This window comes from Bos taurus, chromosome 26 (genome assembly GCF_002263795.3).
Source record: "Bos taurus isolate L1 Dominette 01449 registration number 42190680 breed Hereford chromosome 26, ARS-UCD2.0, whole genome shotgun sequence".
Lineage (NCBI taxonomy): Eukaryota > Metazoa > Chordata > Mammalia > Artiodactyla > Bovidae > Bos > Bos taurus.
Genome location: NC_037353.1, coordinates 23987775 through 24011660, shown reverse-complemented (window position 1 = coordinate 24011660; position 23886 = coordinate 23987775). Strand labels below are relative to the sequence as shown.

Here is a 23886-nt window from a genome sequence, read left to right as displayed (position 1 = left end):
ATTAAGGTATGTACTGGGGAGTGGATTACAGTAACTGCTGATATATACCGAGCAATAACTATGTGTCAGACAGCCCAGCAGGCACACTCGGGGCCGGTGTCCTTTTCCAGTCGTCGCGATGGCCCTACAAGGTAGTCACTACTTCACAAATTAGGAAAATAAACTGAGAGCCAAGGAACTGTTTAACTCGTGGTTGTGTAATTTTAAGTGGCAAATCTGGAATTCAACCCAGATCTGACTTTAAATGACTGCTCTTAACCACTACCTTATACACCATTAAAAAACAGAGAGAGACAAAGGGACTCTTTGGTGAATACTTTGGTGAACTCAAAGAAAATCTGACATATGCACGATTTTTGGAACCTGCCCCAGTTCCCATCCCTTCTCCCACAATTACAACAAGCTCTCCTCAAAGCCAGACCCTCTGCATAAATAAAAACAAAGCTGAAAAAAAAAAGCCAGCCCCTCGCCCTAAGCTTCCATACTTGAAGGTCTTCATGTCTCTCCCGCCAATCACTCGGGCAGTGACTTTCTTCCCAACTTTCAGCTTGGCAGTAGGAGACGTGCCCACTGGAACATCATCTAGAATGTGGGAGGCATGGATGCAGCCAATGATGCCGTCTTCCAGGGTCACAACCACATGGGTAGGCTTAATGGACTTGACAGTCCCCGTGACCACGTCCCCAATGGACAGGGTGTGCTTCTTTACAGTCCCTACGACCAGGGCCGGATCCACTTCCTCGTCCTCGTCGACTGTCTCTGAGTCCTTCCGGGTCTGTCTCATGGTCCTCTTCGCAGCTGGCCCCTCAATGGCTAAAAGGAGACCGGTCACTCCTGGTTCTGTGGTCTGGAGGGTTAGGGAGACGCCTTGCCCCACTTGCAACTTCTCTGAGTCAAAGCGGAAGGTGTCGTTCAGGTGAGAGGTCAGGGAGAAAGCGGCAAGGTGGCCAGTTTCTACCAAGGAGGCGACAGCAAAGGACTCCTCCAAGTGCTGCACAATGGCCTGGAGGTCACTGCCTTTCTTCAGCTGGAAAACAGAAAACCACCATCCCTGCTTCTTACAGAGCACAAGGACTCATTCCTCACCCACTGGGCAGGGTGTGACTGAGGAAGCCCTCTGAGTCCTGGGGACCCAAGGCTCACGTGAGCTGGAGCAAACTAGCCTCCACTCCCTGGACCCAGTTTCCCCTCCTGTATTCTGAGGCTGTCGACATGATCACACTCAAGGAACTATGTCAGGATCGCCTGGAGTTAGCTTCTGTTTTGAATTCAGATTCCTAGTCCTATCCTACAACTGGCAAAAGCAGAACTTTATAGGTGACTCTGATGTACAGCCAGGTGACTGCTAACGGTGCTCCAGCTTTAACACAACACTGTGGTTCCTGCTCTCCTAGTCCTGCAGCTCTCCACCCAATGTTTTCACTCAGCCAACAAGAGAGTCACTACCGACAGCTTCCTATGTACGAGGATGTAGCCTATCCTTCCCCATCATCCAACCTGTGCTCACGCCTTTACACGAGAGCCAGCTTCACTCAGATGATAAAATGGAAATGGGGCCTACTAGAAAGCTTGTATGCATGCATACTAAGTTGCTTCAGTCGTGTTGCCGCGCCCTCCTCCAGGGGATCTTCCCGACCCAGGGATGGAACCTGCATCTCTTATGTCTCCTGCATTGGCAGGGAGGGTCTTTACCACTAGTGCCACCTGGGAAGCCCTGTTAGAAAGCTTAGTGAGGGGTTAATACTGTTTGCTACTTCTCTTTGTGTCTCAAAGTCTCAAAATTAGAAGCAACTAGAGGTTAAGGATTACATCTATATAATCCTCTGTAACATACCCTATGCAATGAGAAGCTTAATAAGTACTTCAGAAAATGATGAAATATATGTGTCATCTGGAGAGAAAATGAGAAAGCTCTCATTTTGAGAGCTTTCTTGAAGCTATTCTTTGCCCACACAAAGTGGACAGAGTGGGTGCAGATGAACAGCCTGGAGTCAGACTACCCACAGACATGCTCTGTTTGGTTCACATGATGTTTAAAAAAGAGTTTCTAACATTTCCCACACCTATTTCAAGAAAAAAAAAATTAAATTCTGGCTTCTCTTAAAACTCAATGCCTTAGCAACACTAGCCCAGATGCTCTCGCGTGGCACCACGCTGACAGTGGCCTCCACTCCTCTGCATGGACCCCTCAGTCCGTCAGTCCTACAGTCGCCACCTTGCCTGCTGCTCTCCTCTACGACACCAGCTGGGCCCTAATCAGGATGACCACGTGATTCATCCCGCCTGAACTAGAGTGGACATCACTGTACTGATAAGCACACCAGGGCAATTCCCGGGCTCTCCCATGGTTGTGACCTGTGATGTCACCGCCAGGGCCTGGGTTCAATCCCCGGTCAGGGAACTAAGATCCAGCAAGCCACACAGCTTAGTCAAAAAAACAAAAACAAAAAAACCAAGCACACCAGACGATAGGTACACCTGGGAATGACCCAAACAAATCCAGGCACATAGTTACCCTGTGTACAAGCATCTGCAGAGCATGTGGGGTTGAAGGGGTGGAGGTGCCTCTGAAATCATGGCAATGAAGTCCACAATCGACAAGCTTACCTTTTTAGCTTTTCTATTCACCAAATCGTGGCAGAGGGAAACATGTACTTCCAACTTCAACATATCAACGTTTAAGATCACAGCCTTCTTTTTCTGCCCAGGCTCCAGCTCCTGCCCTGCAGTGCAGAACCACACACAATGTGATCACCCTCCTGGAGCCGGGCAGCGGGGAAGAAGACAGCATCTCCCCAACCACCCTGCAGCCCTTAGGCACAAAACAGAAGAGGACCTATGTCCTGGGTCTATACGGGTTAGGGAAGCCTAGGGTTGAGTTCCCATAATTCAAGTGTGTCAATTTACACAACCTGATAAATAAAAAATCTAGATTCACCCAAATACAACAATAAAAGGATTCATACCTAAACCTTCATTAGTATTGCGGCTGTCTTCGTTTGCATTTACACAAGATAAGCATGCCAAAAACTTCCATTGAATCAGCTCATTTAGTCTATGTATTTGGAAATTCTGTACCCAGCAGAGGAATGGGCAAAGGGTTCCCCTACCAACCCAGACAGGTGAGAGAGATGCACTCACCTGCCCGATGATACTTGCTGGCTCTCAGGACCAGGCCGGGCACGGGGCCCTCACTGAACAGCACAGAACCATCTTCCAACACCTCCTGCACCTCCAGGTCAAGGGCCATCCCCGGGGTCATCTCAGCCAAAGTCTGGATTAACACAGAGTCTGACAGAAATCCAAAGGAAACAGGGATTAACAAGATGAAACAACACTCACCATTCTTTTCCCTTTGGAAATATGCTGCCATACGGAGGACATTTCCAACACTGCATTGGAAACACTGTGAAGGTAAAACCACTCTTGGTGAAAATGTCTGATGTCCATGAACACTCCCATCACAGGCAGAGACCTATGACCCCTGCGAATCCCTCCTGGCCATAATCCATGGAAATAGCCAATCAATGTCAGGAACACAGGCTTTGTCTTGGCTTTGGAATTTTCATCCTGTTTGGAAGCTACCCTTTCAAGCTTCTCATTCCCAAATCCCATCAGGGTTCCAACAATTCTACACAACTTCAACATTTAGGAGGATCAGACTAACACCCCCACAAAGTCCTCCAGCAGGTCCCTGGTTCCATTTTATCACTCACCACACGTGATGAATAAAGGAACAAAAAGTGAAGGGGTGAATGGACTCACACAAATGCAAACCTGAGGCCACAGAACTCAGGGGAATCTGGATTCTGGACTGGGAGGGAGCATAGCAACTCCTGGGCTAACAGTGATGATCTTTTATTGGAATCTGGGTGGCAGTTAAACAGGGGTGTTCACTTTATAAACATTTATTGAGCAGTACCCTAACAGATTTGTGCCCTTTTCAGAGGTCCTACTCCCATTTTCAAAAGTTTAGCCTTGTTTTTTTAAATATCGGGGGAGCCAAACAACTCATTGGAACAGACAGGCCTAATGGAGGCTGCACACGCTCCACCCTGGCCCTCATCGTCTGCCCTATTGCCCCCACCTCGGTTGCTCATGAGGCTCCGGACGCCCTGCCGCTCCTCCAGGCACTGGCTCAGGAGGAGGAGGCTGGTTGTGGCCAGGTCCCCCAGGGTGCAGTCCGACAGCCGCAGCGACAGCAGCATCCGCTGCTTCTCCTCGTCCACATTGGTCACCTTTGCAACCACTGTCTGCCCCTCGACAAAGTGGTCACTTGTGGAGGTCACAAACTTGTCACTCAAGATCTAAAGGGAAGAATCATGCACAAAATGAAGAAAGGAAAGGAAGCCTCTATCAGAACAACCCCCTTAAAACACCCAGAAAGAAATCTGTGAGGCAGTAGGTGTACCCCAACAAAGTACCTCCAGTTCTGAGTACAGCTGTATTCCCCTTCCATAAATACACAGGAGGTGCTCTGGCTGCCAACCCAGCCTTCTAAGGCCACCCAGCTAAGAAGGCCCAGAGCAACTCTCTGCCCCTCACTATGCATGCTTCTGGGGCCCTCCCCTCTGCTCCCATCTTTAAAATTGTTTTGGCAGGAGATACAAATGAGACCTGCCCAGGCAAGACATTAGGGAAACACACTGAGGAAAGGGATGAGAGATTTATGAACAGTCTGTGGCAGAAATGAGTGATGAGCCCTTTGCTCTCCACCATCTTACACGGGCTTTGATAAGACTCCCTCGCCCTCTGGATCTCAGTGTATGCAGTAGCCTAAGTGATCCTGTGGGATCTCTAGGATCCTCTTCAGTTGCAAAAGATGGCCATCCAATGACCTTCCCAATGCCATAGCATGAAGTGGAAAGTTACCCCTTCCTCCAGGACACAGCCCTGAGCCAGGACACACAACGGGCAAGAGGATTGCAGATGGAATCTCAGCTCCACTCCTTCTCACCCAGCACCTTTATGTGATGCCCCTGAGAGTGTTTCAAGAGAATATAGAGTATCCTGCTCTTCCCCACCAGCCCTCCGGGTCTGTGACCCTGTTGTCTCCCCTCAAAGGCCCTTGTGCAGGAATCTGAACTTACAGCTTTGGGGGCCAGTCCACTAAGACCTGAGGGGAACTGGACGAACACACCGTAGTCCTTGATGTTCTTCACAAAACCAATAAGCAGCATTCCGGGATGGATTTCTGAGAAGCTCTTGGGATTCTGGCCACCCTCTACTGCGGAGACCAAGGCTGGCTTCCTGCAAAGGAGCTAGTGGACTTCATCAAGGAATGTTCCAAAAAGGGCAGACGCACTGTCCACCTCTCCCGTCTCCTTTCTCCACTCTACCACAGTGATTCTCTGAGTGTGCAGATGAACAGCCACCACATCACCTGGAACCTGAGGCAAACCCTTACACACCAGACCTGCTGAATCAGACGGGGTGGGGACGGGGGGGACAGCAGGCTCTGTTGGACCAAAACCCTCCAGGTGACTCTGACACACACTGCAGTCTGGGGATCACTGTTTCATTCCTTTTCTTATCAACTTATCTCTAGACACCAGAGGGGACCGGAAGGGAATGGCTCATCCCTGTGGCTTGGCAGCTGGATCAGCCATGACACCACCTCTCTTGCCTCCATCTTATACCAACCAACCCTATTTCACCTTCTCTGTCCATCTTCATTCTGAGGAGATTTCATTTTACATTCTGTGAGAAAGAAGGCAGGGTCTTCCTTCTAAGCTGTCACACTAAGACCAAAAGGAATATTCTGAGACCCGTATCTCAGCAGGGGAGAGGGGGAGGGAAGAAAAGAGACAGCGGGTACTTACCAACTGTTCCAGCTCGGGGACAAGCACTAAGCGCCCTGAGAAGGCTGGACGTGCTACTGGGGGTGTCCCGCCGGGCCCGGCATGCCACGTGGCCCCTCCCCAACACCCTGGACTCCCACTCTGCACTGACCACTAGCATTTGCGAGCAGTACCTCGGTCTTGCTCTAATTACCACCAGGGAAACAAGGCAAAGTGCAGGCTTGCCCCGGGTGTGGTTCGATGGATGGGCGTACCTCTCACGGCAGAACCAACTTCTTCCCGTGAGTTTCCAACTAAGAGCAGAGCCTGACCCGGAGGTCCCCTGTGCACCCCCCAGAGGCACAGCACTCCCCCACCTCCACTTCTGGGGCCCCCACAGCCCGGTAAAGGATACAACCCGCTCCTCACTCACGCTCAGACACAGGACCCGGTGCAGGGTGTCGCCTGTCTGGAGCCAGTGATACAACAGTGGGCCGTTGGTGACGTGGTCCGACAGATGGGCCGTGGGGAGGAAGCCGGGAATGTTGTGGGGCAGGACAGCCACCTTCAGCCCGTCTTTGGTCTTCTCTAAAACCTTCACATCCACCAACTACCCGGGGAGGAGAAAGACAAAAATACAGTACTTATCTTGACAAGAGAGCAGCCTGTATGGGGCAGGTGGAGATGAGAGGCATCAAATTCCAGCACCAGGGATGACTGAGAAGTCGAGATCAGAGAAGCAGCTTTCTCCCATTCCTACCCCATGCTCCCCAAGACCCGGCAGGCACGCACACCGCACACACAGCAGGACCCATCTGCTGCCCACGTCCCTCCTCTCCCAAGTCCCTCCAATGGGTCCCAAGGGAAAGACAGCCTTGCACGCTGGCCCTAGGGCCCACAGAGGAGAAGGGCAGCAGCACACCGAGGACAAGCTGCTCGGCAGCAGCATTTTCCTTTCCTGACCGCTTCCCTGTGCTCTGACACACGCCCAGCACTGTAGGTAGCTCCTCTGAGCTTCCCCTCCAGGGGTTCCAGGACCCAGTGTCAGTGGCACCCTGTTCTCTGCTTCTGTAACTAAATTTGTCTGGAGAAGTCAGGTACCTGCCCAGCGCTAACGGCTTTCTTTTTCTTCTGACTCTGTCCTTCACCCTCTTGCTTCGGATCACTCAACAGCCTGAAGGACAAGAGCATCCTCTCCTTGGACGGCTCACAGTTCAGCACCACGACCTTCACCACCTGGTGAGAAACCACACCTGCTCGGCCCTGGAAAGAGGTACCCCCGCACCACTGCCACACAGGCCTTGGGAGACCCCCAAGACTCTGGATCAGATCAGAAGGCAGTGAAAACAAACGTACTGCGAGTCACACAGAATCCCCCCGAATCAGCCTTCTGGGTGGAAAACAGACATGGATGAATTTGGGGTATAACTCCAAGTTTAAAACAATTTTTGAGTCTGCTGCAGATTCACTAGATTTGGGACAGTGCCCCCTTGTGGTGACAGTGGCCTCAGACCACCTGCTGATGTGAGGGACTCAGGTGTATTGTGGTGAAGACTAGCACCCTCCGGGTTGAGGGCCTAGGGTCCATTAGCTTTACCAGCTTCCAGTGAGCCCTCTGTTCCATTCCACCTCCACTTAGCTGGCTCAGGCCCATTACCCACATGCTCTCTTCCAGATCCCTTAAAAGGCAGCTCTCCTACTCCTTCAAATCTGTGTTCCCAGGGTCATCGAGGAGAGGAGCCTGTCCAGGGGAAGGGTTACCTGGCCCGTGTAAAAGACACTCTCTGGGTCAGGGACGTACTCGGCACTGAGCTCGTGCCTGGGCACCAGTCCCTGAACGTCATTGTAGAACTTCACGATGCAGCCGTAGTCCTTGACCCGGAGGATAAAGCCGTGTGTCTGCAGACCAGGCTTGGCATCATCATAGCAGGTAATGGCAGGAAGTTTGGACTCAACCAGGGTTTTCTTCAGGGTCATCATGAGCTTCTTGGCTTTAGGGTCACAAAGCAAAACCTAGGGACAGGATACTGGCTGTCACCAAGTCATCCATTATTGAGCGAGCCACTACAAGAGGGAGTGTCTGCCACCCCTTGAGCCCGAGGGCCATGTGCTGTTCTGTGCTTAGTCGCTCAGTCATGTCTGACTCTTTGCAACCTTATGGACTGTAGCCCACCAGGCTCCGCCATCCATGGGGATTCTCCAGGCAAGAATACAGGAATGGATTACCATGCCCTTCTCCAGGGGATCTTCTCAACCCAAGGATGAAACCCAGGTCTCCTGCATTACAGGAAGATTCTTATTCTTTACCATTTGAGCCACCAGGGAAGCCCAAGAATACTGCCATCTCTAGGGGAACTTCCTGACTCAGGAATTGAACTGGAGTCTCCTGTTTTGCAGGCAGATTGTTTACCAGCCAAGCTATCCAGGAAGCCCTGACCTGGGCCGTGGTCAGTCCCTAAAAACCCACTATCTCCTTCTCTCTGAGAAATATCTGAACTGTAGATCCTCCCTGCTTCTTGCTGGATGATAACCCAGGGAGCATTCATCTCTATTTCAAATGTATCTCCTCCTGTAAGGGATCCCTGGGCCTAGAGCAACATTCATCACGCCATCACACCTCCAAGGAGGCCTGTGTCGGTTACTCCTACTTGGCCTCCACTCCCTTTCTCTCCTGGACCACTGCATCTTGTCTAACAGAATGAATGACTGAATCTGTTCATCCCCTCAGTCCTCAGTATGGCTGTGTGTTCACCCCCTCAATACAGCTGTGTACTAACTATAAACTATGATTGAGAGACCCAACCACCTCTCATTCCTCAGAAGGTCATCTCCTTGAGGGCAGAGAAATTCCTTTAACTTCCTGACCCCACTACTGTAAAATTTTATACCAATGGCTAACCAATATCTTTGTTGACCCAATAACGAAATTACATGAAAATAAGAAAACCTAACACTTGAGTTTGCACACACCAGGCCCTAAGAACTGTGTATTATCATATTTACTCTTTACAACTCTGTGCGGCTTCTCTCAGGACCCACGTCTATGTTGTGAAACACTCAAGTTTGGACAGCTTTGTTTGGGCTATTTCTGTACCTGACACACCCCCTGATCTTCCTAAACCTTCCAAATCCTACTGATCCTTTCCAGTTCAAGCCCCACCTCTGCCAGAGATCTAGAGAGAAGACATTACTATCATTTAGAGCTCAACTTGAAAAGTGGTTCTGCCATGTATTAGCTGTATGACTCTGGGCAAGACCCTTGACATTCCTAGCCTTTCATTTCGCCACCTGCAAAGAGGAGGAAAACAGCACTTGCTTCTTATGGCCATTTTAAGGATGAAATGAAATGTTATGATGTGCCGAGCTCAGTAACTGGCACAGAATACATGTTACATGGTAGCTGCTATTGATCATCACTGATTCTCAATGATGCTTGCTGCCCCAGCCTACCCTCATCTCCCCGTTCTGAGATGTGACCTCAGCATACAGCCTGCACCGAGCCACGTGGCCTGCACTCTTCAGGAATGGATATTTTAACTCTCAATTATACCATACAATTATCAAAGGCAGGGACCCATTTTTCTCTTCCCAGTGCCAGGCACAGCACTGCAGACATTATGTGGTCACTTTGTGGAAAAAGGCAGAACTTCACCTGCGAAGCACTGCTCTCTTCCTATCTGGCCAACCCCACCAGCAACCCTTCAGGAGGCTCACCCGGCACTTGACCTCATCCCCAACGTGGTATTTCTTCTCCGGATTCTTTATAAGGATGTCGGCCAGGTGCATGGTAGGTACCAGGCCCCTGATCTGCTTGCCCATCTTCACCACCATTCCGTGTGGCTTTATGGTCAGCACTTTGCCCTAAGAATCCAAGGAAAAGATGCCATGATGCCTCAAGAATGTCTTTCCTACAATTCTTAACAACAAAGCATCTCACACCTCTCCTGTTATTCCAGATCTCATAGGGGCCAAGCACGTGCCCCACACTGGGCTGGATGCAGTAAGAGTTTATTTATGAAACTTTCACACCTTTTTGGGTGAGCATCTTTCTGTCTGTCTTACCAGTTCCATCTCCAATGGAGAGGACTATGTCTGCTAAGGAATGAACTCTACATAAAGTGGAGCTGCTCCACTGGGGCTAAGTGGCTAGACAGGAAAGGCAACTGGAACTGACTCCTTACTAATATCCCAGGTGGCTAAATTACCAAAGAACTAACTTTTGACCTGGTCTAACAAACACCATCAATTCCCAAGACTGATGATCTACTGCCTCTGTGTAGTGGCATGGTGCTAGCAAGACTTTACCGTGAAATTAATTTCAAGTCACCCAAGAGAAGGAAAAGAAATCCTAGTTAGCAGGCAGAGGGAAGGAGCAAGCCTTTAAATGTGTTCATCTAAGGACTAATGAGCTGCCAGTTAACCTGTGAACTAAAGACTGTCTGAAGGTGGGAGAGCGTCTAATTATATGCTTGAGGTCTTACCTTAACCAAAGCCCCAGGTTTGATGTCATGATACCAAAGGAACTGAGCTTCAATAATAGACCTAGAACAAACGGCAAATACAAGATTAAATACATTAGGGCAGAGGCTGCCTAAAACTCAGGGCTACCAAAATCACACTGGCAGGAAAAGAAACCCTCACCAAGGACAGGCAACGCCGTGAGCACGCACCACAGCTGCACACCTCCATACCCCACAGGTGAGCGACAGACTTACGTCCGCAGAGAGAGCAAGGCCAGTTCATCCATTTGGCTGTAGTCGATGATTCTACACTTGTGAGTGTTCCCTGGCTTGAAGGCCTCAGGTTTGAAAGTTTTCTTAGAATTGGAGAGATGGTTGCGCTACAGAGTACCAAGTGATTAAGGACAAGTCAGAGGCAACAGATCTGAGACAACCAGACATTAAATCAGATGTGCAAATGACTCAGAACATTTGTCACCTACCATAAAAACAGCACTCTAATTACCTGTTAAAATAATTGCTCTAACTAAAAAACTATTTTTTTACTACCACAGAGTCTCAATGAAGTTAGAGAAGAGTCTAGATCATGGGTCAATAAATCATAGCTCACAATGAAATGCCTATTTTTGTGAGTAAAAGTTTGCCTGGAACATAGCCATGCCCTTTCATTCACATACTGTCCTTGTTGCTTTCAGGCTACAACAAAGATGAGTAATCAGGACAGAATCCATGTGGTACATGAGTTTAAAATATTTACTATCTGGCCCTTTAAAACACCTTCGCCAAGCCCTGGTGTAGATCCCAACTCATATTTGTTCCTATCATCAATTTGGTATTAAGGCAAGCCAATTTCAAGGTACTCTAATATAACAAACAGACCTTATTCAAGTCCTTATTAACTGTCTGCCACGTTTAGGGAAATTCAAAAATAGGAAACTAATACTCAGGGATGAAGGAAGCAAAAAGAACCCATGTCCCCGAAGTCCTTCTGGTGATGAGAACCTGATGAAACAAAGAGACTCCTTACCCGAGCATAGGCCAGAGTACCATCCTTCAGCTTAAAGGTGGCCCCGGCACTGCCAAAAAAGCCCTGGACGGGCACGTCATCCAGCACAGCTCCTAGCTGCTGGCACAAGAGCCGGGTGAGTGGGCGCCCAGGCTGCAGGAAGACAGGGCGCAGGCTCAGCCGCACAGCTCTGGTCCGAGGATGCACGCAGAGGACACAGGCCCGTACCTAGACAAGGGACACAGTGAGGATAAGGCACACTGGAGACAAGACACCCGGAGCCGACTTCCAGGGGTTCAGACGCTCCCTGTGCTGACCAAGTTACAGATGGAAGTACTAAAATCAGCGTGTACAATCAAACAGCATGTGGAAAATTCACACAGAACACCGCAAAGGAACTACGTCTGACTGAATCAACGCTTATGCAAGGGCAGGAACGTAGGTATCATGGGTATCAGGGTCCCCTCCACACCATGAGCCTAATAATGCATATGCAACAGGAGCCATGCACTGGTGTCTCTGTATCCAGAAGCTCATCTGAAACAGCAGAAACAGCCTTATCCGATCACAAGGTCATAGCATGTAAAATGTCTCAACTCTGTACACAAGTGTGACTTAAGGAGAAAAAAAGTCACTAGAAAGAGATTCACCAAAAAATCAGTAATGTTATCACCAGGTGCTGGGGAAATCTACTTTAAAAAATAAAACAACAGAAACAAAAAACCGACAAGGTCTCTACAGCTTCCATTAGCACGAGTTACTGGTAAAAAATAAATAAATCACTTTGGAATTGTTAATAAAAAACGGGTAGAATATATTGGAATTTTCTTCCCAAATATCCACAACCATTGAATATTTAGATCAGGGAAGAAAAATCTCTTAGATTTAACCACTAACACTTGACTGCATAACCAGATAGCATTTTAACCAGGTGTACCACAGCACTTTCATATTCATATTCATTTCATAGAGCACTTTCATATTTTGAATACAAATGTTGTATTCAAATGAATACATTTTGTTCTCCTATGTTAACACTTTCTTAGAAGACTTTAAATTATAAAAGCAAAAGTTTCACTACCAAGAGAGAAAAAGAATCAGAGGCTATGAAACAAAAATTACAAGGTGCTTTCTTCTTCACAGGCTCCTATTCTAATCTCAATCCCCAGAAATAATCACTGCCCATTTCCTATGGTCCTTCTGAGACACCTTTCATCTCCTCGCCACCCCTAACACGCACACACATGAGTCCCAGGACCTGCCATAGCAGCCGTGACACTGGCTGCTACACAAGTGAAATCAAGAAAAGATAAGTGCAACATTTCTTACTTGCTGATTTGAGAAATACGTTCCGGCTTTCTTAGGATCCAGGTGCATGAAGTCAACCAGGCCACTGAAGAACGAGAGGAATTTAAGTGTAAGGCCAAGTGGAGTCACCTAGAAATAAACAGAACCAATTGTGAAAAAACATCTCTCTGAAAGAATCAGGGATGAGAGAAACTGTTCATACTAAACATTCAAGGCCATATAACTTCCCCCGCTCCCCCCACAACCCTCATCATCTTTCTTCCCATAAAATCAAGGGGCAGCGCAACCCCTGGCACTGGCTCTTCCTATACTCAGTAAGCTCACCCACCACCACTACATCCCCCAGCCTGAGAGGATTCTCCACTCTCAGGATTTCCCAAAGGGGCGGAAGGCACTTTACACAAAGATCCTTGAGGAACCGCCAGCCTGACAACTTGGACAAGTTGTTGCTAACTTGGTGATGTGCTCAGGTTAACATGGGAAAACCCACATGCGTGCAAGAGGGAGATACCACGAGCAATTCGCCCACCAGAGGCTCGCAAACGAAGTAGGGCGACAAGGCCCTCAAAAGAGCACTGAGGTAGGGAAACTAAGTCAGATCCCCAGGTCCTATAGGGTTCACCCTTCTCCCATCTCCATAGAAAGTGGGAGAGTTATTCTCTTGGAAACTGTATCAGGTTCAAAACACAGGAATAGTGCACAAACCATGAAAATGTGAACTAAGAAAAATCCTGAATATCGTATAGATACAGATATGAAGACATCCAGCCCCTTTCTGCCATCCAGCTCTTAGGCAGCCAGGCTTATATCCTCAGATCCTTTCTAGAGAAATCTAACATGCCAGAGAAGATTTCTAACAGTGACACCTGGAGGTTTCTTAAAGACGGTCCGCTACCTCCTGCCCCTGACAGGGAAGTCGGCCAGTCAGCAAGTCCACCCAAGCTCACAGACTGCCCAGCAGTTTTCTAGAGCCTCTCATAAGATGGCAGTCAAAACAAAAACTCAACAGAGGATGGGAGGATTCAGTTGAGAGACTCTCCATAAAGTAGGATGCAAACGCATGCATGTACCAAAACAGAGAGTAAAAAGTAAGAAAATCAGAACTGATTCATTAAGTCCAACATCATACTAATAGTTCCAGAAAAAGAAAACACTTTAAAATATCTGATAAGGGGCATATATCTAGAATATACAAGGAATTGTTTTTTACCATATCAATAAAAAAAATGAACAAAGGACTTCTGATTCAATATTTCTCCAAAAAATTTATAAATGGCCAATTCGTAACATGAAAAGATGCTCAACATCATTAATCATTAGAGAAATGCGTATCAAAATAACAAAATACCATTTCACACCCACCCCTTCTAGGAGAGCCATAATAAAAAGAAGAATAAGTGTTAATGAGAATATGAAGAGAAACTAGCATGCTTAAATTGCTGGTGAGGATGTAGAACACTACAGCCACTTTGGCTGTTCCTCAAAAAGTTAAATACAGAGTTACCATATGACCCAGCAAGTCCGTTCCTAGAAATGAAAACATGTGTCCCCACAAAAACCTGTACACAAATTTCACAGCAGCATTACTCCTAAGAGCCAAAAGTGGAAACAACTCAAATGTCCACCAACTTCATATGATGGAGTATTATTCAGTCATAAAAATAAAAACCCTCAATGAGCTTTGCTGGTAGACAGCATTCATGTGCGTGCATGTGTGCTAAGTCACTCCGGTCATGTCCAACTCTTTGCGGCCCCGTGGACTGTAGCCCACCAAGCTCCTCTGTCCATGGGACTTCCCAGGCAAGCATACTGGAGTGGGTTGCCATGCCCCCACCCCACTCCAGGAGATCTTCCTGACCCAGGGACCAAACCCACATCTCTTAAATCTCCTGCATTGGCAGGCAGGATCTTTAGCACTAGCACCACCTGAGAAGCCCTCACAGCATTCACATGTGTTGTCATAACCTGCTGCCAGAGGAATTAAATGCACACCTGCGACTCCACTAGAAGAGGATTCTCAGAGGCTTATGGCTGGTTTCTTTCAGACTTCACTCCATGGGCCTTTTCTCTTTGCTGATTTTGCTTTGCCTCCTTTCACTGCAGTGGATCACAGCCGTGAGGACCACTACATGGTGAGTCCATGAGTCTCCCTGGGGAATCATCAAACCTGGCAGCGGTCTTGAGAATTTCAAGACACATTAAGTCAAGATTAACCTCCAGTGTGCTTTTAGGGGACTTTCCTGGTGGCTCAGATGGTGAAGAATCCACCTGCAATGCAGGAGACCTGGGCTCAATCTCTGGGTCAGGAAGGTCCCCGGGAAAAGAGAATCGCTACCCACTCCAGTATTCTTGCCTGGAGAATTCCACGGACAGAGGAGCCTGGTGGGCTACAGTCCATGAGGTTGCAAAGAGTCGGACACAACTGAGCAACTTAGCATGAATGCTTGTGCTTTTTTGAGGATGTTTCTGGAGAACGTGACACATTAAAACAAGTGAGTAAACCAAAAAAGAGAAATATATGGAATCAAGGAAGTTTCTATCTAATACAGAAGAGTGGGGAAGGATCCAGAATGATAAAGACCAGAAGCCTCTGGACATCAGCCATGGAGCAGCTTTACAAACCAACCAGACTGGAGCCAGATGACAGTAGAAGGACTCCAGATGGGACGAAAAATAACAAAGATTATTTTAAAGGGTTTGAAAATATAGAAAATAATGAGGGAAAAATAACTACAGGATGTTATGAAGAAACAATGATAGGAAGAGAATTCAGCAAATGAGAGAAACAAAACTGATCATCAACTCCAGGGTTGAGGGAGGAAATGGTTCAAGAAACAAATTATATTACCTAGTTCAGCAAGTAAACAATATTTATGTGGTCATAATAATTTAAATACTGAATAATGATTTAGTCAAAAGTTGGGAGAAGGGAGGAATAAGAGAGCTGAAATTTCATCTACCTTGATAAAGGGTTAAAACTCAGTGCCTCAGAGTGATAAACCATGAGATCTAGCAGAAGAGTATTACTTAGAAATACAGAGGTCAACTTCAAAAGATAAGCTAAAAGAATTAAAGATGGAGGTTCAATGGGGTGAGAGTTCTTCACTAGAAGCCTGTTAATATTAATACCATTTAGTCTTTAGATCAGCACTCTCCACAGCACATACGTAACTGCAGTCACACATGTGATTTTCAGTTTCCTAGCAGTCACACTGTAAAAACTACAAAGAAAGAGGTGAGATTTGTTTTAATAGTTTATTTAACCCAATACAAAATATTACATTAGGCAAAATATTATCATTTCAACATGTGACACTGCCTATATTTCAAGTACTAATGGCCACATGGGACCAGGGGCTACCCCACTGGACAGCAGAATTTTAGACTGTGTGCACATTCTACTTTAATACAAATTATTTTTATTTTAGAAAATAGTAGTAACAATGAATGGCTTACCTTCTGTACCTGCGCTTTGACCACCAGTCCTGGTAGCAAACTATTGAGAGTCCAACTCTGCTCCTCAGTAGCAATGGCAGCAGAAACTTCTGAGTGACCAATAGACAGAGTGACAACTCCTCTACTGCCCTTCACCTCCTCGATGAGGCAGTTCAGGTACTGCCCTACCTTCAGTTTAGCACCTGCAAGAGCAGCCCCCCAAAAGGGAAAAACATCTACTATGAGAAGAATTTTAACTCAAGTGACACCTTAAAGATCCATGGCCTACTTGTCCAGTTACCATGCAGTACTCCCCATATTCCCAATTTTCAAGAAACCATCTTCAAAAATGGGAGTGAAATGACTCTAACTGATCTAGAATCAACTACCACACAAAAAAATACAAAAACCTCAACAAGGCAAGAGAGTGCTGGTTCAGAGTCCCTGTTTCAGAATCTTCTACGTGGGAAAAAGTGAAACTGGCCCATCAGATTTTAGTGAGCCTGGCACTCCACTCTTACTGAGACAGTGCCAGGTAAATATAATTCCCACACATACCACCTCACAACCGTGTACTTCTCCTTCTTCTTCCCCTCACCTTTGTTCTTCTGCCGAATGTACTCCTGGGCTTTCTGCAATGGCAGAAAAGCTCTGGCCCCACTAACACCAATGTCCACTAGGTAGCCATGGTCTTCCAGGCTGGACACAGTGCCCGTGAGCAGCTGGAGGAAGAGAAAGCAATCCCAAAAGTTCGAAAGTCAAAGGTCATAGGACACATAACCATATTCACTACCAAACACGCCAAACATGACTGTTCCTACCATTGGTCTCAACAAATCATCCCAGAATCCCAAACATCCTCCCACTTTTAAATTTAAACCTCAATTGCTCCAGCACAGGAATACAGCCAATATTTGACATTGATATGCAAGCCTTTCATGTCATACACATGAAAGGGGTGCAGCGCTGGCACCCCCAGTGCCAAGAGAACTGAGAATCCAGAACCACCCTTCTAGCTGTCATCATGTCTTTTCTAAGCACCTCCAACACCCCCCTCACTTCACCAAAAAGTCTTGCCAACCTCCTTTACATTTCACTGGAAGCACTGTGGCATTCAAATCTGGCTCTAATAATCACTAGCTATTTGGTCTTTGGTCACTTCAGTCACTTCAGAACCTTTTTCAGTCTATTTTCTCAAACGTACAAGAGTGATACCTATTGGCCTCACAAGGTAGCTATGAAAATGTCTTCAGAGAAAGTGTCTAAAACAGCAACTGTCAAACAGCCGCCTCTCGGTACTTGTCAATTTCCTACAACTTACTTACGGTTTGTTCCCCGTTCTACTCAACGTTCAGGGCTTGACCCAAACTTCACTGCTTCTAACCAAATGTTCCAAGACCATGTTGATCTTCCTCTTAAGTGAGTACAGTTTATATAAGTGTGTTTTACACCTACTCAACTTGGAGGTGCTGAGCAGGGATTCACATCTCCTGAACCGCCACTGGACTGGGAGATTCAGTAGTGGAGTATCCATTAATATGGCTGACAGACTAATTGCTCTGTCTATCCTGTCTCTTGCTCTCAGACAGCAGCCCCCAAGCTTTCCCCACAAATTTCAGTGGCTTTTGAAAATGACTTCATCTGTGAAGAAGTCTCAGTAAAGAAGGCACTTCAAGAACTTTCTCACCCTTGCTAAGGTTCCTTGGAGGCATCTTTTTTTTTCCCTACCAGCAAATGTGGGGCTGGCTTTCCCTTTCTCCCATCCAGAATGATGTGACTAGGTTCAAGTCTTCAACTTCCATTAAGTACACAAAGCACCCTGGAGATCTTCCCCCAGGAAAAGACACACCCCCATGTGTAACAGTTAAGCTGAAAGTGAAGGGTAGTCTAGACACTCCCAGAAGGCAGGACACAGAGAAGGCATGTTGCCTGCTCCCCCTCCCTCACCCCAGATACGTACCATGCCAGGTTTCAGGGTCTCAGCACTCAGCACTCTGTTGACATTTTTGGGGTTCAGAGATAGCATGACATTCTTTTTGCTCCCCTTTGTGGTATCCAGACTGCTCACCACACATCTCACCAGCATTCCAGGGGAGAAGAGCTCAGGCAAGCCGACCAGGTCCTGCATAATACAAGTGAGAAAAATCTGATACATACCTTTTCCCTAAACTGAGAATTCACTGCCCAACCCTGATTCTATGGTTTCTCATCCTCAGATTCCCAGAGGCCAAAAGGCGGACGATGAGAGTAACTGCTCACCCACAAAGGCATTGGTTTGTGGCCATGTCAGTCTTGGATTACAGGTAAGGTCTCCAAACATCTCCACACAACAAGCAGATGTAAAATGACTTGTCAAAAGAATCTTCTACAATTACTGGACTTCCTCGTTTACTTTCTCATCTTTCGCTTACTCCTCAACTTTCTGCAATCTGTGTTCCACGCCCTCACTCCATACTTGATCTCCCAACAAAATCTCCAATGATCTCCACGTGGCTAGATCCAACAGCCCACTTTGCAGTCCTTCTCTCACATGGCCTTAACAAGGCATTTTTACTCTGGTGCTGCTTCCTTCCTGAAACATTTCCTCCTGGCTTCTGACCTTTCCTTCATTGGTTTTTTCCCTCTACCTCTCTGGTCCCACCTTCTTCTAACAGCAACTCTCCTTTTATTCAGCAACTAAAATACAGTGCTGACTCCTGGTTCAGTCTTTCAGTCTCTTCTCCCTCTGTGTGCTCCCTATAAGCAACTTCTTCCTCCTCCACAGCTTCAACCACCACCTACCTACACAGAGAAATCTCCCTGAGCTCCAGAATCACCTATTTACTGGTCATCTCAATTGTACCTCAAACTCAACACAACCAAAAATCATGATCATCTCTCCCAATCCCGGTACCCTTTCAGGGCTTCTTATCTCAAGATGGCCTGGCCAACTGTTAACCATGCTCAACAGAAATCTAGGACTCATTTCTGACATGTCTCTTGGCCTTGCCACCCATATAGAATCCATCACTAGGCACCGACTTTACCTCCTCAGCCCTCAGTAAATCCATCAGTCTCAAAGCCTGGACTATAACAGCAGCCTTTGAACTAGTCCTAAGCAACTACTCATGCTGCTTTGATTTATTCTGTCTTCTGTCTACATATCACCCACCTCAATAAGAGCATTTCAAGGGCTTCCAATTGATTACAGAAAAACCAATCCTGAACATGGTCTGGTCTCCACCCAGCCCTCTAGCCCTATCTCACACCACTCTCCCTGCTCTCTGTTCTAGTCACACCAGCCGTCTCCTGCTACAAACCGGGCTCCTTCTGCCTGAACTCCCTTCCTTCCTTCTCCAGCCTACCCTCATCCTTCACATTCAGCTCAGGTATCCCTTCCTCAGGCAAGTCTTCTAGGTTCCCTGGCCTAAGTGAAAGTCCCCTTATTTAAAAAATCAAAGAAATTTAAAAATAAATTCTCTAGATAAACTCTCTTGGTATCTTGTACCTTTCCTTCTTAGCACTTAGCAAAGCTGTCATCTTACATCTTATTCCAGTTACAGATTTCATCCAGGTTTCCCTTACCTGCAGGGGTTCTTCTTGCGCCACCTGCTCATTCAGCTTTTCAGTGTAAGCATCACAAATTTCAGTCACTTGCACATACCCTTGGAGGCCGTTGGGGAGACTAATCGCCAGTTCCAGTTCATTTACCTCTTTCACACAACCCAAAATCCGCATCCCCTCACACAAGGACTAGAAGAGAAAGAGTGAATTATGTACAACAGGGAAGAGAACAATGAATAGGGAGGTAGGGAGGTGGGGTGGGGGTGGGGGAATCTGGCCTCTAGTCCTAACTCTAACATTAAAAAAAGCTACAAGAGAGACATACGTGTATATATTATATACTCGTCATATTTCTGACTGAGCACCATGAAAGGCTGAAATGATACCACTGTGTTTATAGCATGAGGGTGTTGGAGGGCACTCTCACCTTTTCCTTTACTCCAAGCAACCCAAACTCAAATGCCTGGGAGGTAACATGATGCAGAACACAGGCCAGGGGAGACTATGGAAGTCCGGCATGCGTGTGCCAGGTCTAAAGGGCACAAACACTATTCAGCAATGTGTGGCTACAAATATGAGGGAGTGCATACTTGTATTATCAGCACTTTCAAGGTTCTATAAGAAGCCAGAAATCACTTTCTTAATGTAAAATTTTTAAGTTTTCTAATGTTGGCACCAACTTTTTTTTAAGTAGCACACAGGACGAACAAAATACTTCTGCAGGCTGGAAGTATCTTTCCCTTCACTATCTACATCCGTGTGTATCTTTCCCTTCGCTATCATTTGGCTTTTTCTTTTTTATAACTCAAGTATCAGAGTTACCTAAAAATTTAAGGGACATAAAAAGACTGCTTCACCTCTCTGAGATAAGTTTCCACATCTGTGAAATGAAAGGGTAGAATCAGAATGACTGTTAAGGGTATTGCCAATTCTAACCTATGAATTTACTAAAACACAAGTCCCACGAGAGCATCAGCAGGATGAGGGACTTGGCCGCTAAAAAGAAAAACAACACACGATCTATGATCACAGGCACTGACAAAACTGGAATAGAGACATAAGATATATATACATGTATATATACGAAAAGAAAGAAGGGAAAAAGGGAAGAGTTTGTTCAAAACCAAACGCTGACAAACCTCCACATTAAGGATTTCAAACTTCTCTCTGACAAATTTGCTGCTTTGTCTGGTTTCAACTTTCAACTTTTTTGTTTTTGCTGGCCCTTTCTGGATCTTTTTCCTTTTGGTAGATTCCTCTTCAGTAGAAATCTAAAGCGGGAGAGGGAGGAGAAGATCCAAAAAAATAAAAAGCAGTTTATCCGGCCTTTCCCTTCAATATCAGTTCATCTGTCACCCTGTCTTGTCACCCTTCTACTCCACCCCACTCCCAACTGTTCTTTAATTCCTGCCTCGTGGCCAGTCTCCCATTCTGACACCAATTCTCCCTGTGACGAAAATCTGAGCTCTCTTCTAAAAGACTCTTCCCTTCTGTGTTCTTCCTCCCTTGACAGGGATGGACACGGGGGTTCCCCATTGGGAGAAGCAATTTGGAACAGTGCATGAAAATAAAAAAGGTGGAGTCACAAAGATCTCCACCATAACAAGCTGTGTGGTTTCAGCTAAATTACATAATCTTTCTGGGCCTCAGTTTCCCACCATGGAATGGTGATCTCTGCTTCACAATACAGTTGGAAGGATTACATAAAATAGACCTAATCACACAACTGAATGTTAGTTCTGCTCCCTCTAGCATTTGGAGTACAACCTACTTTAGGTGAAGATTTCAAATTCTAATGCAAATCATGATCATTTTACATAGCCTCATTCAAACCTTATTCAAACTGTTTTCTCTCCATCCTTAATCAACATGGTAAGTTCCTGAGAATGAGAAACAGGGAATTCCCTGGCAGTCCAGTGGTTAGGACTCTGCGCTTTCACTACCAATGGTGCAGATTCGATTCCTGGTCAGAAAACTAAAATCCCACAGGCCTCCCAATGTGGCCAAAAACAGAAAGAAAGAACGGCACTGAAACCTTATACAATAAATGCCACTCATGCTTCAAAAGATATAGCCTTGTGGTGGGATGGACTCTCTAACAAGTTAAATGTGTAAAAGTAGACTTCAACAAGAATCCAATCTGGAAAACCACACATTCTCAGACAAGGCTCATTCTCCATAAGGACACTAGAGACAAAGTGTTCTGCGAGTCTTCCCAAAAAAGCACCCCACTTACATCAAATAAGTTGTCTTGTTCAACTGATTGCTGGAAAGCTTTCTCTGATTTGTGGGTCTTTCTTGTACCCCCACGGGGGAAGCTTTCTTCCATGGCTGCCATGTTTGAGTGTCCTAAAAACAATGCAAAAAGTTGGTAATATGTACTTCAGTGTCAAGGTTGTGATCGATGGGCAAGAGACAGAGCCTTCTAGCACCAGTGTGCTAGACAGCATTCAGGCCTAAGAAATGGATGGTTTGATGCCAGGCAACAGATAATCCATAATTCATCTTTCCAAAGGTCTTTGCTTCAAAACCACACGTCCACATATTTTTCTCCAGTAAGTTATACTTTCAATGGAGCATCATTAAACAGCTTCAGTTAAGTCACGGATACTCAAATGACTACATAACCCCTTATCTTCAAAGAATGTGCACACTTCTAAGATAAAACAATTCTGCAAATAATCTAAAATACAGATCAGGTTATAAACTATCAACAAGAAGGTAGAAAATAATGAGGCTTCAGCAAAGGAGGAAGGCTTCCTTAAAAAGATGCCTTTGAGCTGCATGTTAAAAGATGAACAGGATTTTGACACGTGGAACGGGAAAAGCAGAATGAACCTGAGAAAAAGCATGGAGACAGGAAAAGCCAATTATTTTGAGCAGCAATATGTCTGTCAAACTGCTCCTCCTGGCAATGCAGGGGACATCATTTTGATCCCTGGGTCCAAGAAGATTCCACATACCATGAACAACTAAGCCTATGCATTACAGCTACTGAAGCCGCAGCACCCCAGAGCCTGTTCTCCACAACAAGAGGAGCCACGGCAATGAGAAGCCTGTGTACTGCAACCAGAGAAGCCCCTGCTCGCCACAACTAGAGAAAGCCTGCAGAAACAAAGACTCAGTGCAGCCAAATAAATAATACATAATTTTAAAAATATTTAAAACTGCTCACAAGCTGCTCATCTTTCTTTGAAGAACTGTTCAACTAGATTACAAGGTGAATAAAGCCTAATAATTGGAATTAAATTTTAAAAGACAGGTTGAGCCCTCTGTGTCAGATCTTTCATTGGGTGTGAGTAAATTGCAAGTTAGACTCTTAAGAAAAGGAAAAGACAGAACAGTAACCAAAACAAATATATACTGCAGGCTATAGACTGGACAAGGAGACAGGACTGAAGCTTCGAAGGTAAACCGAGTGCGTGCTAAGCCGCTTTGCTTCTGTCCGACTCTTCGCGACCCTACAGACCGTAGCCCCCTATGCTCCTCGGCTCATGGGTTCTCCAGGCAAGAATACTGGAATGGGTTACCATTTCTTCCTTCGGGGGATTCTTCCCAACCCAGGGATCGAACCTGCCTCTCTTATGTTTCCTGCATTGGCAGGCGGGTTCTTTACCGTTAGCGCCACAAGGAGATAGAACTGAAGGAAGGTACACAACGGGTAGGATTCAACTGCAGTACAATAGAGAAATAACGAGAACCAGAACTAGGTTTAAGTGAGAACAGGAGGAGGGGTTGGTTCCGAGAGACGCTTGGAAATAGGAATCTAAAAAGGCTTGAGACTGTGGAAGAGGTGAGGACCTAGAGGGAGCCTAGGAAGGAGTATTTCGTAAAAGAAAAAAAAAAAAGGACAAAGCAATGCGGTCAAGTTTACTAGGAATTTGACCCTTAATCTTACTTCACAAAAGGGGAAACTGAAACTTCAAAGAGTAAAGCGACCCTGCGATAAAGGGATCTGAGCTACTTCCTAGGAACATAACGTGACATTACAGGGACCACGCCAGCAGAGCCGGCTTCAGAGGTGGAATGCGGTGGCCTAACCACTCACCCGGCACTGCGGGTTCATGGCAGGGATCCAAAGCAGCTAGTCCTGGGACAGACCTGGAAGCCACGAAGTTTCCACCCTTGTTGCTTTTGCCCCCACTCACCAGCCCCAGGACACCAGCACTTCTACTTCAGAGGCCGCGCCACTGTAATCACACGCGGAGACTGGTACACCCGCAGCCTAACGCTGCTCTTCCGGAAGCGTGGGCGGGCTCAATGTCCTATTTCCGTAACTATACTGGATCCAGTTCAACAGGGAGGGGGAGGAGATGTAGAGACAGGAAACGGAAGGGCGGGGCTTAGACAGGTA

The 23886-nt window shown here is 46.4% G+C and overlaps 1 protein-coding gene across 3 annotated transcripts in view; it reads right to left on the bottom strand.

Moving 5' to 3' along the window:
* Positions 1-23785, bottom strand: part of PDCD11 (programmed cell death 11) — a 41015-nt gene extending 17230 nt beyond the window's left edge. The window contains exons 1-20 of one of the 3 annotated variants that reach the window (XM_005225554.5): positions 23681-23785; positions 21769-21881; positions 20672-20803; positions 19554-19721; positions 17950-18111; positions 16588-16711; positions 16011-16192; positions 12576-12683; positions 11268-11474; positions 10496-10620; positions 10262-10322; positions 9495-9641; positions 7542-7793; positions 6882-7016; positions 6196-6390; positions 5091-5261; positions 4088-4307; positions 3142-3291; positions 2608-2723; positions 486-1027 (exon numbers count right to left, since the gene is read on the bottom strand). In XM_005225554.5, the coding sequence (XP_005225611.2) occupies positions 486-1027; positions 2608-2723; positions 3142-3291; positions 4088-4307; positions 5091-5261; positions 6196-6390; positions 6882-7016; positions 7542-7793; positions 9495-9641; positions 10262-10322; positions 10496-10620; positions 11268-11474; positions 12576-12683; positions 16011-16192; positions 16588-16711; positions 17950-18111; positions 19554-19721; positions 20672-20803; positions 21769-21870 (3299 nt within the window). In that variant the 5' untranslated portion in view covers positions 21871-21881; positions 23681-23785. 3 annotated transcript variants of the gene reach the window in all.
* Between the last annotated feature and the right edge of the window lie 101 nt (positions 23786-23886).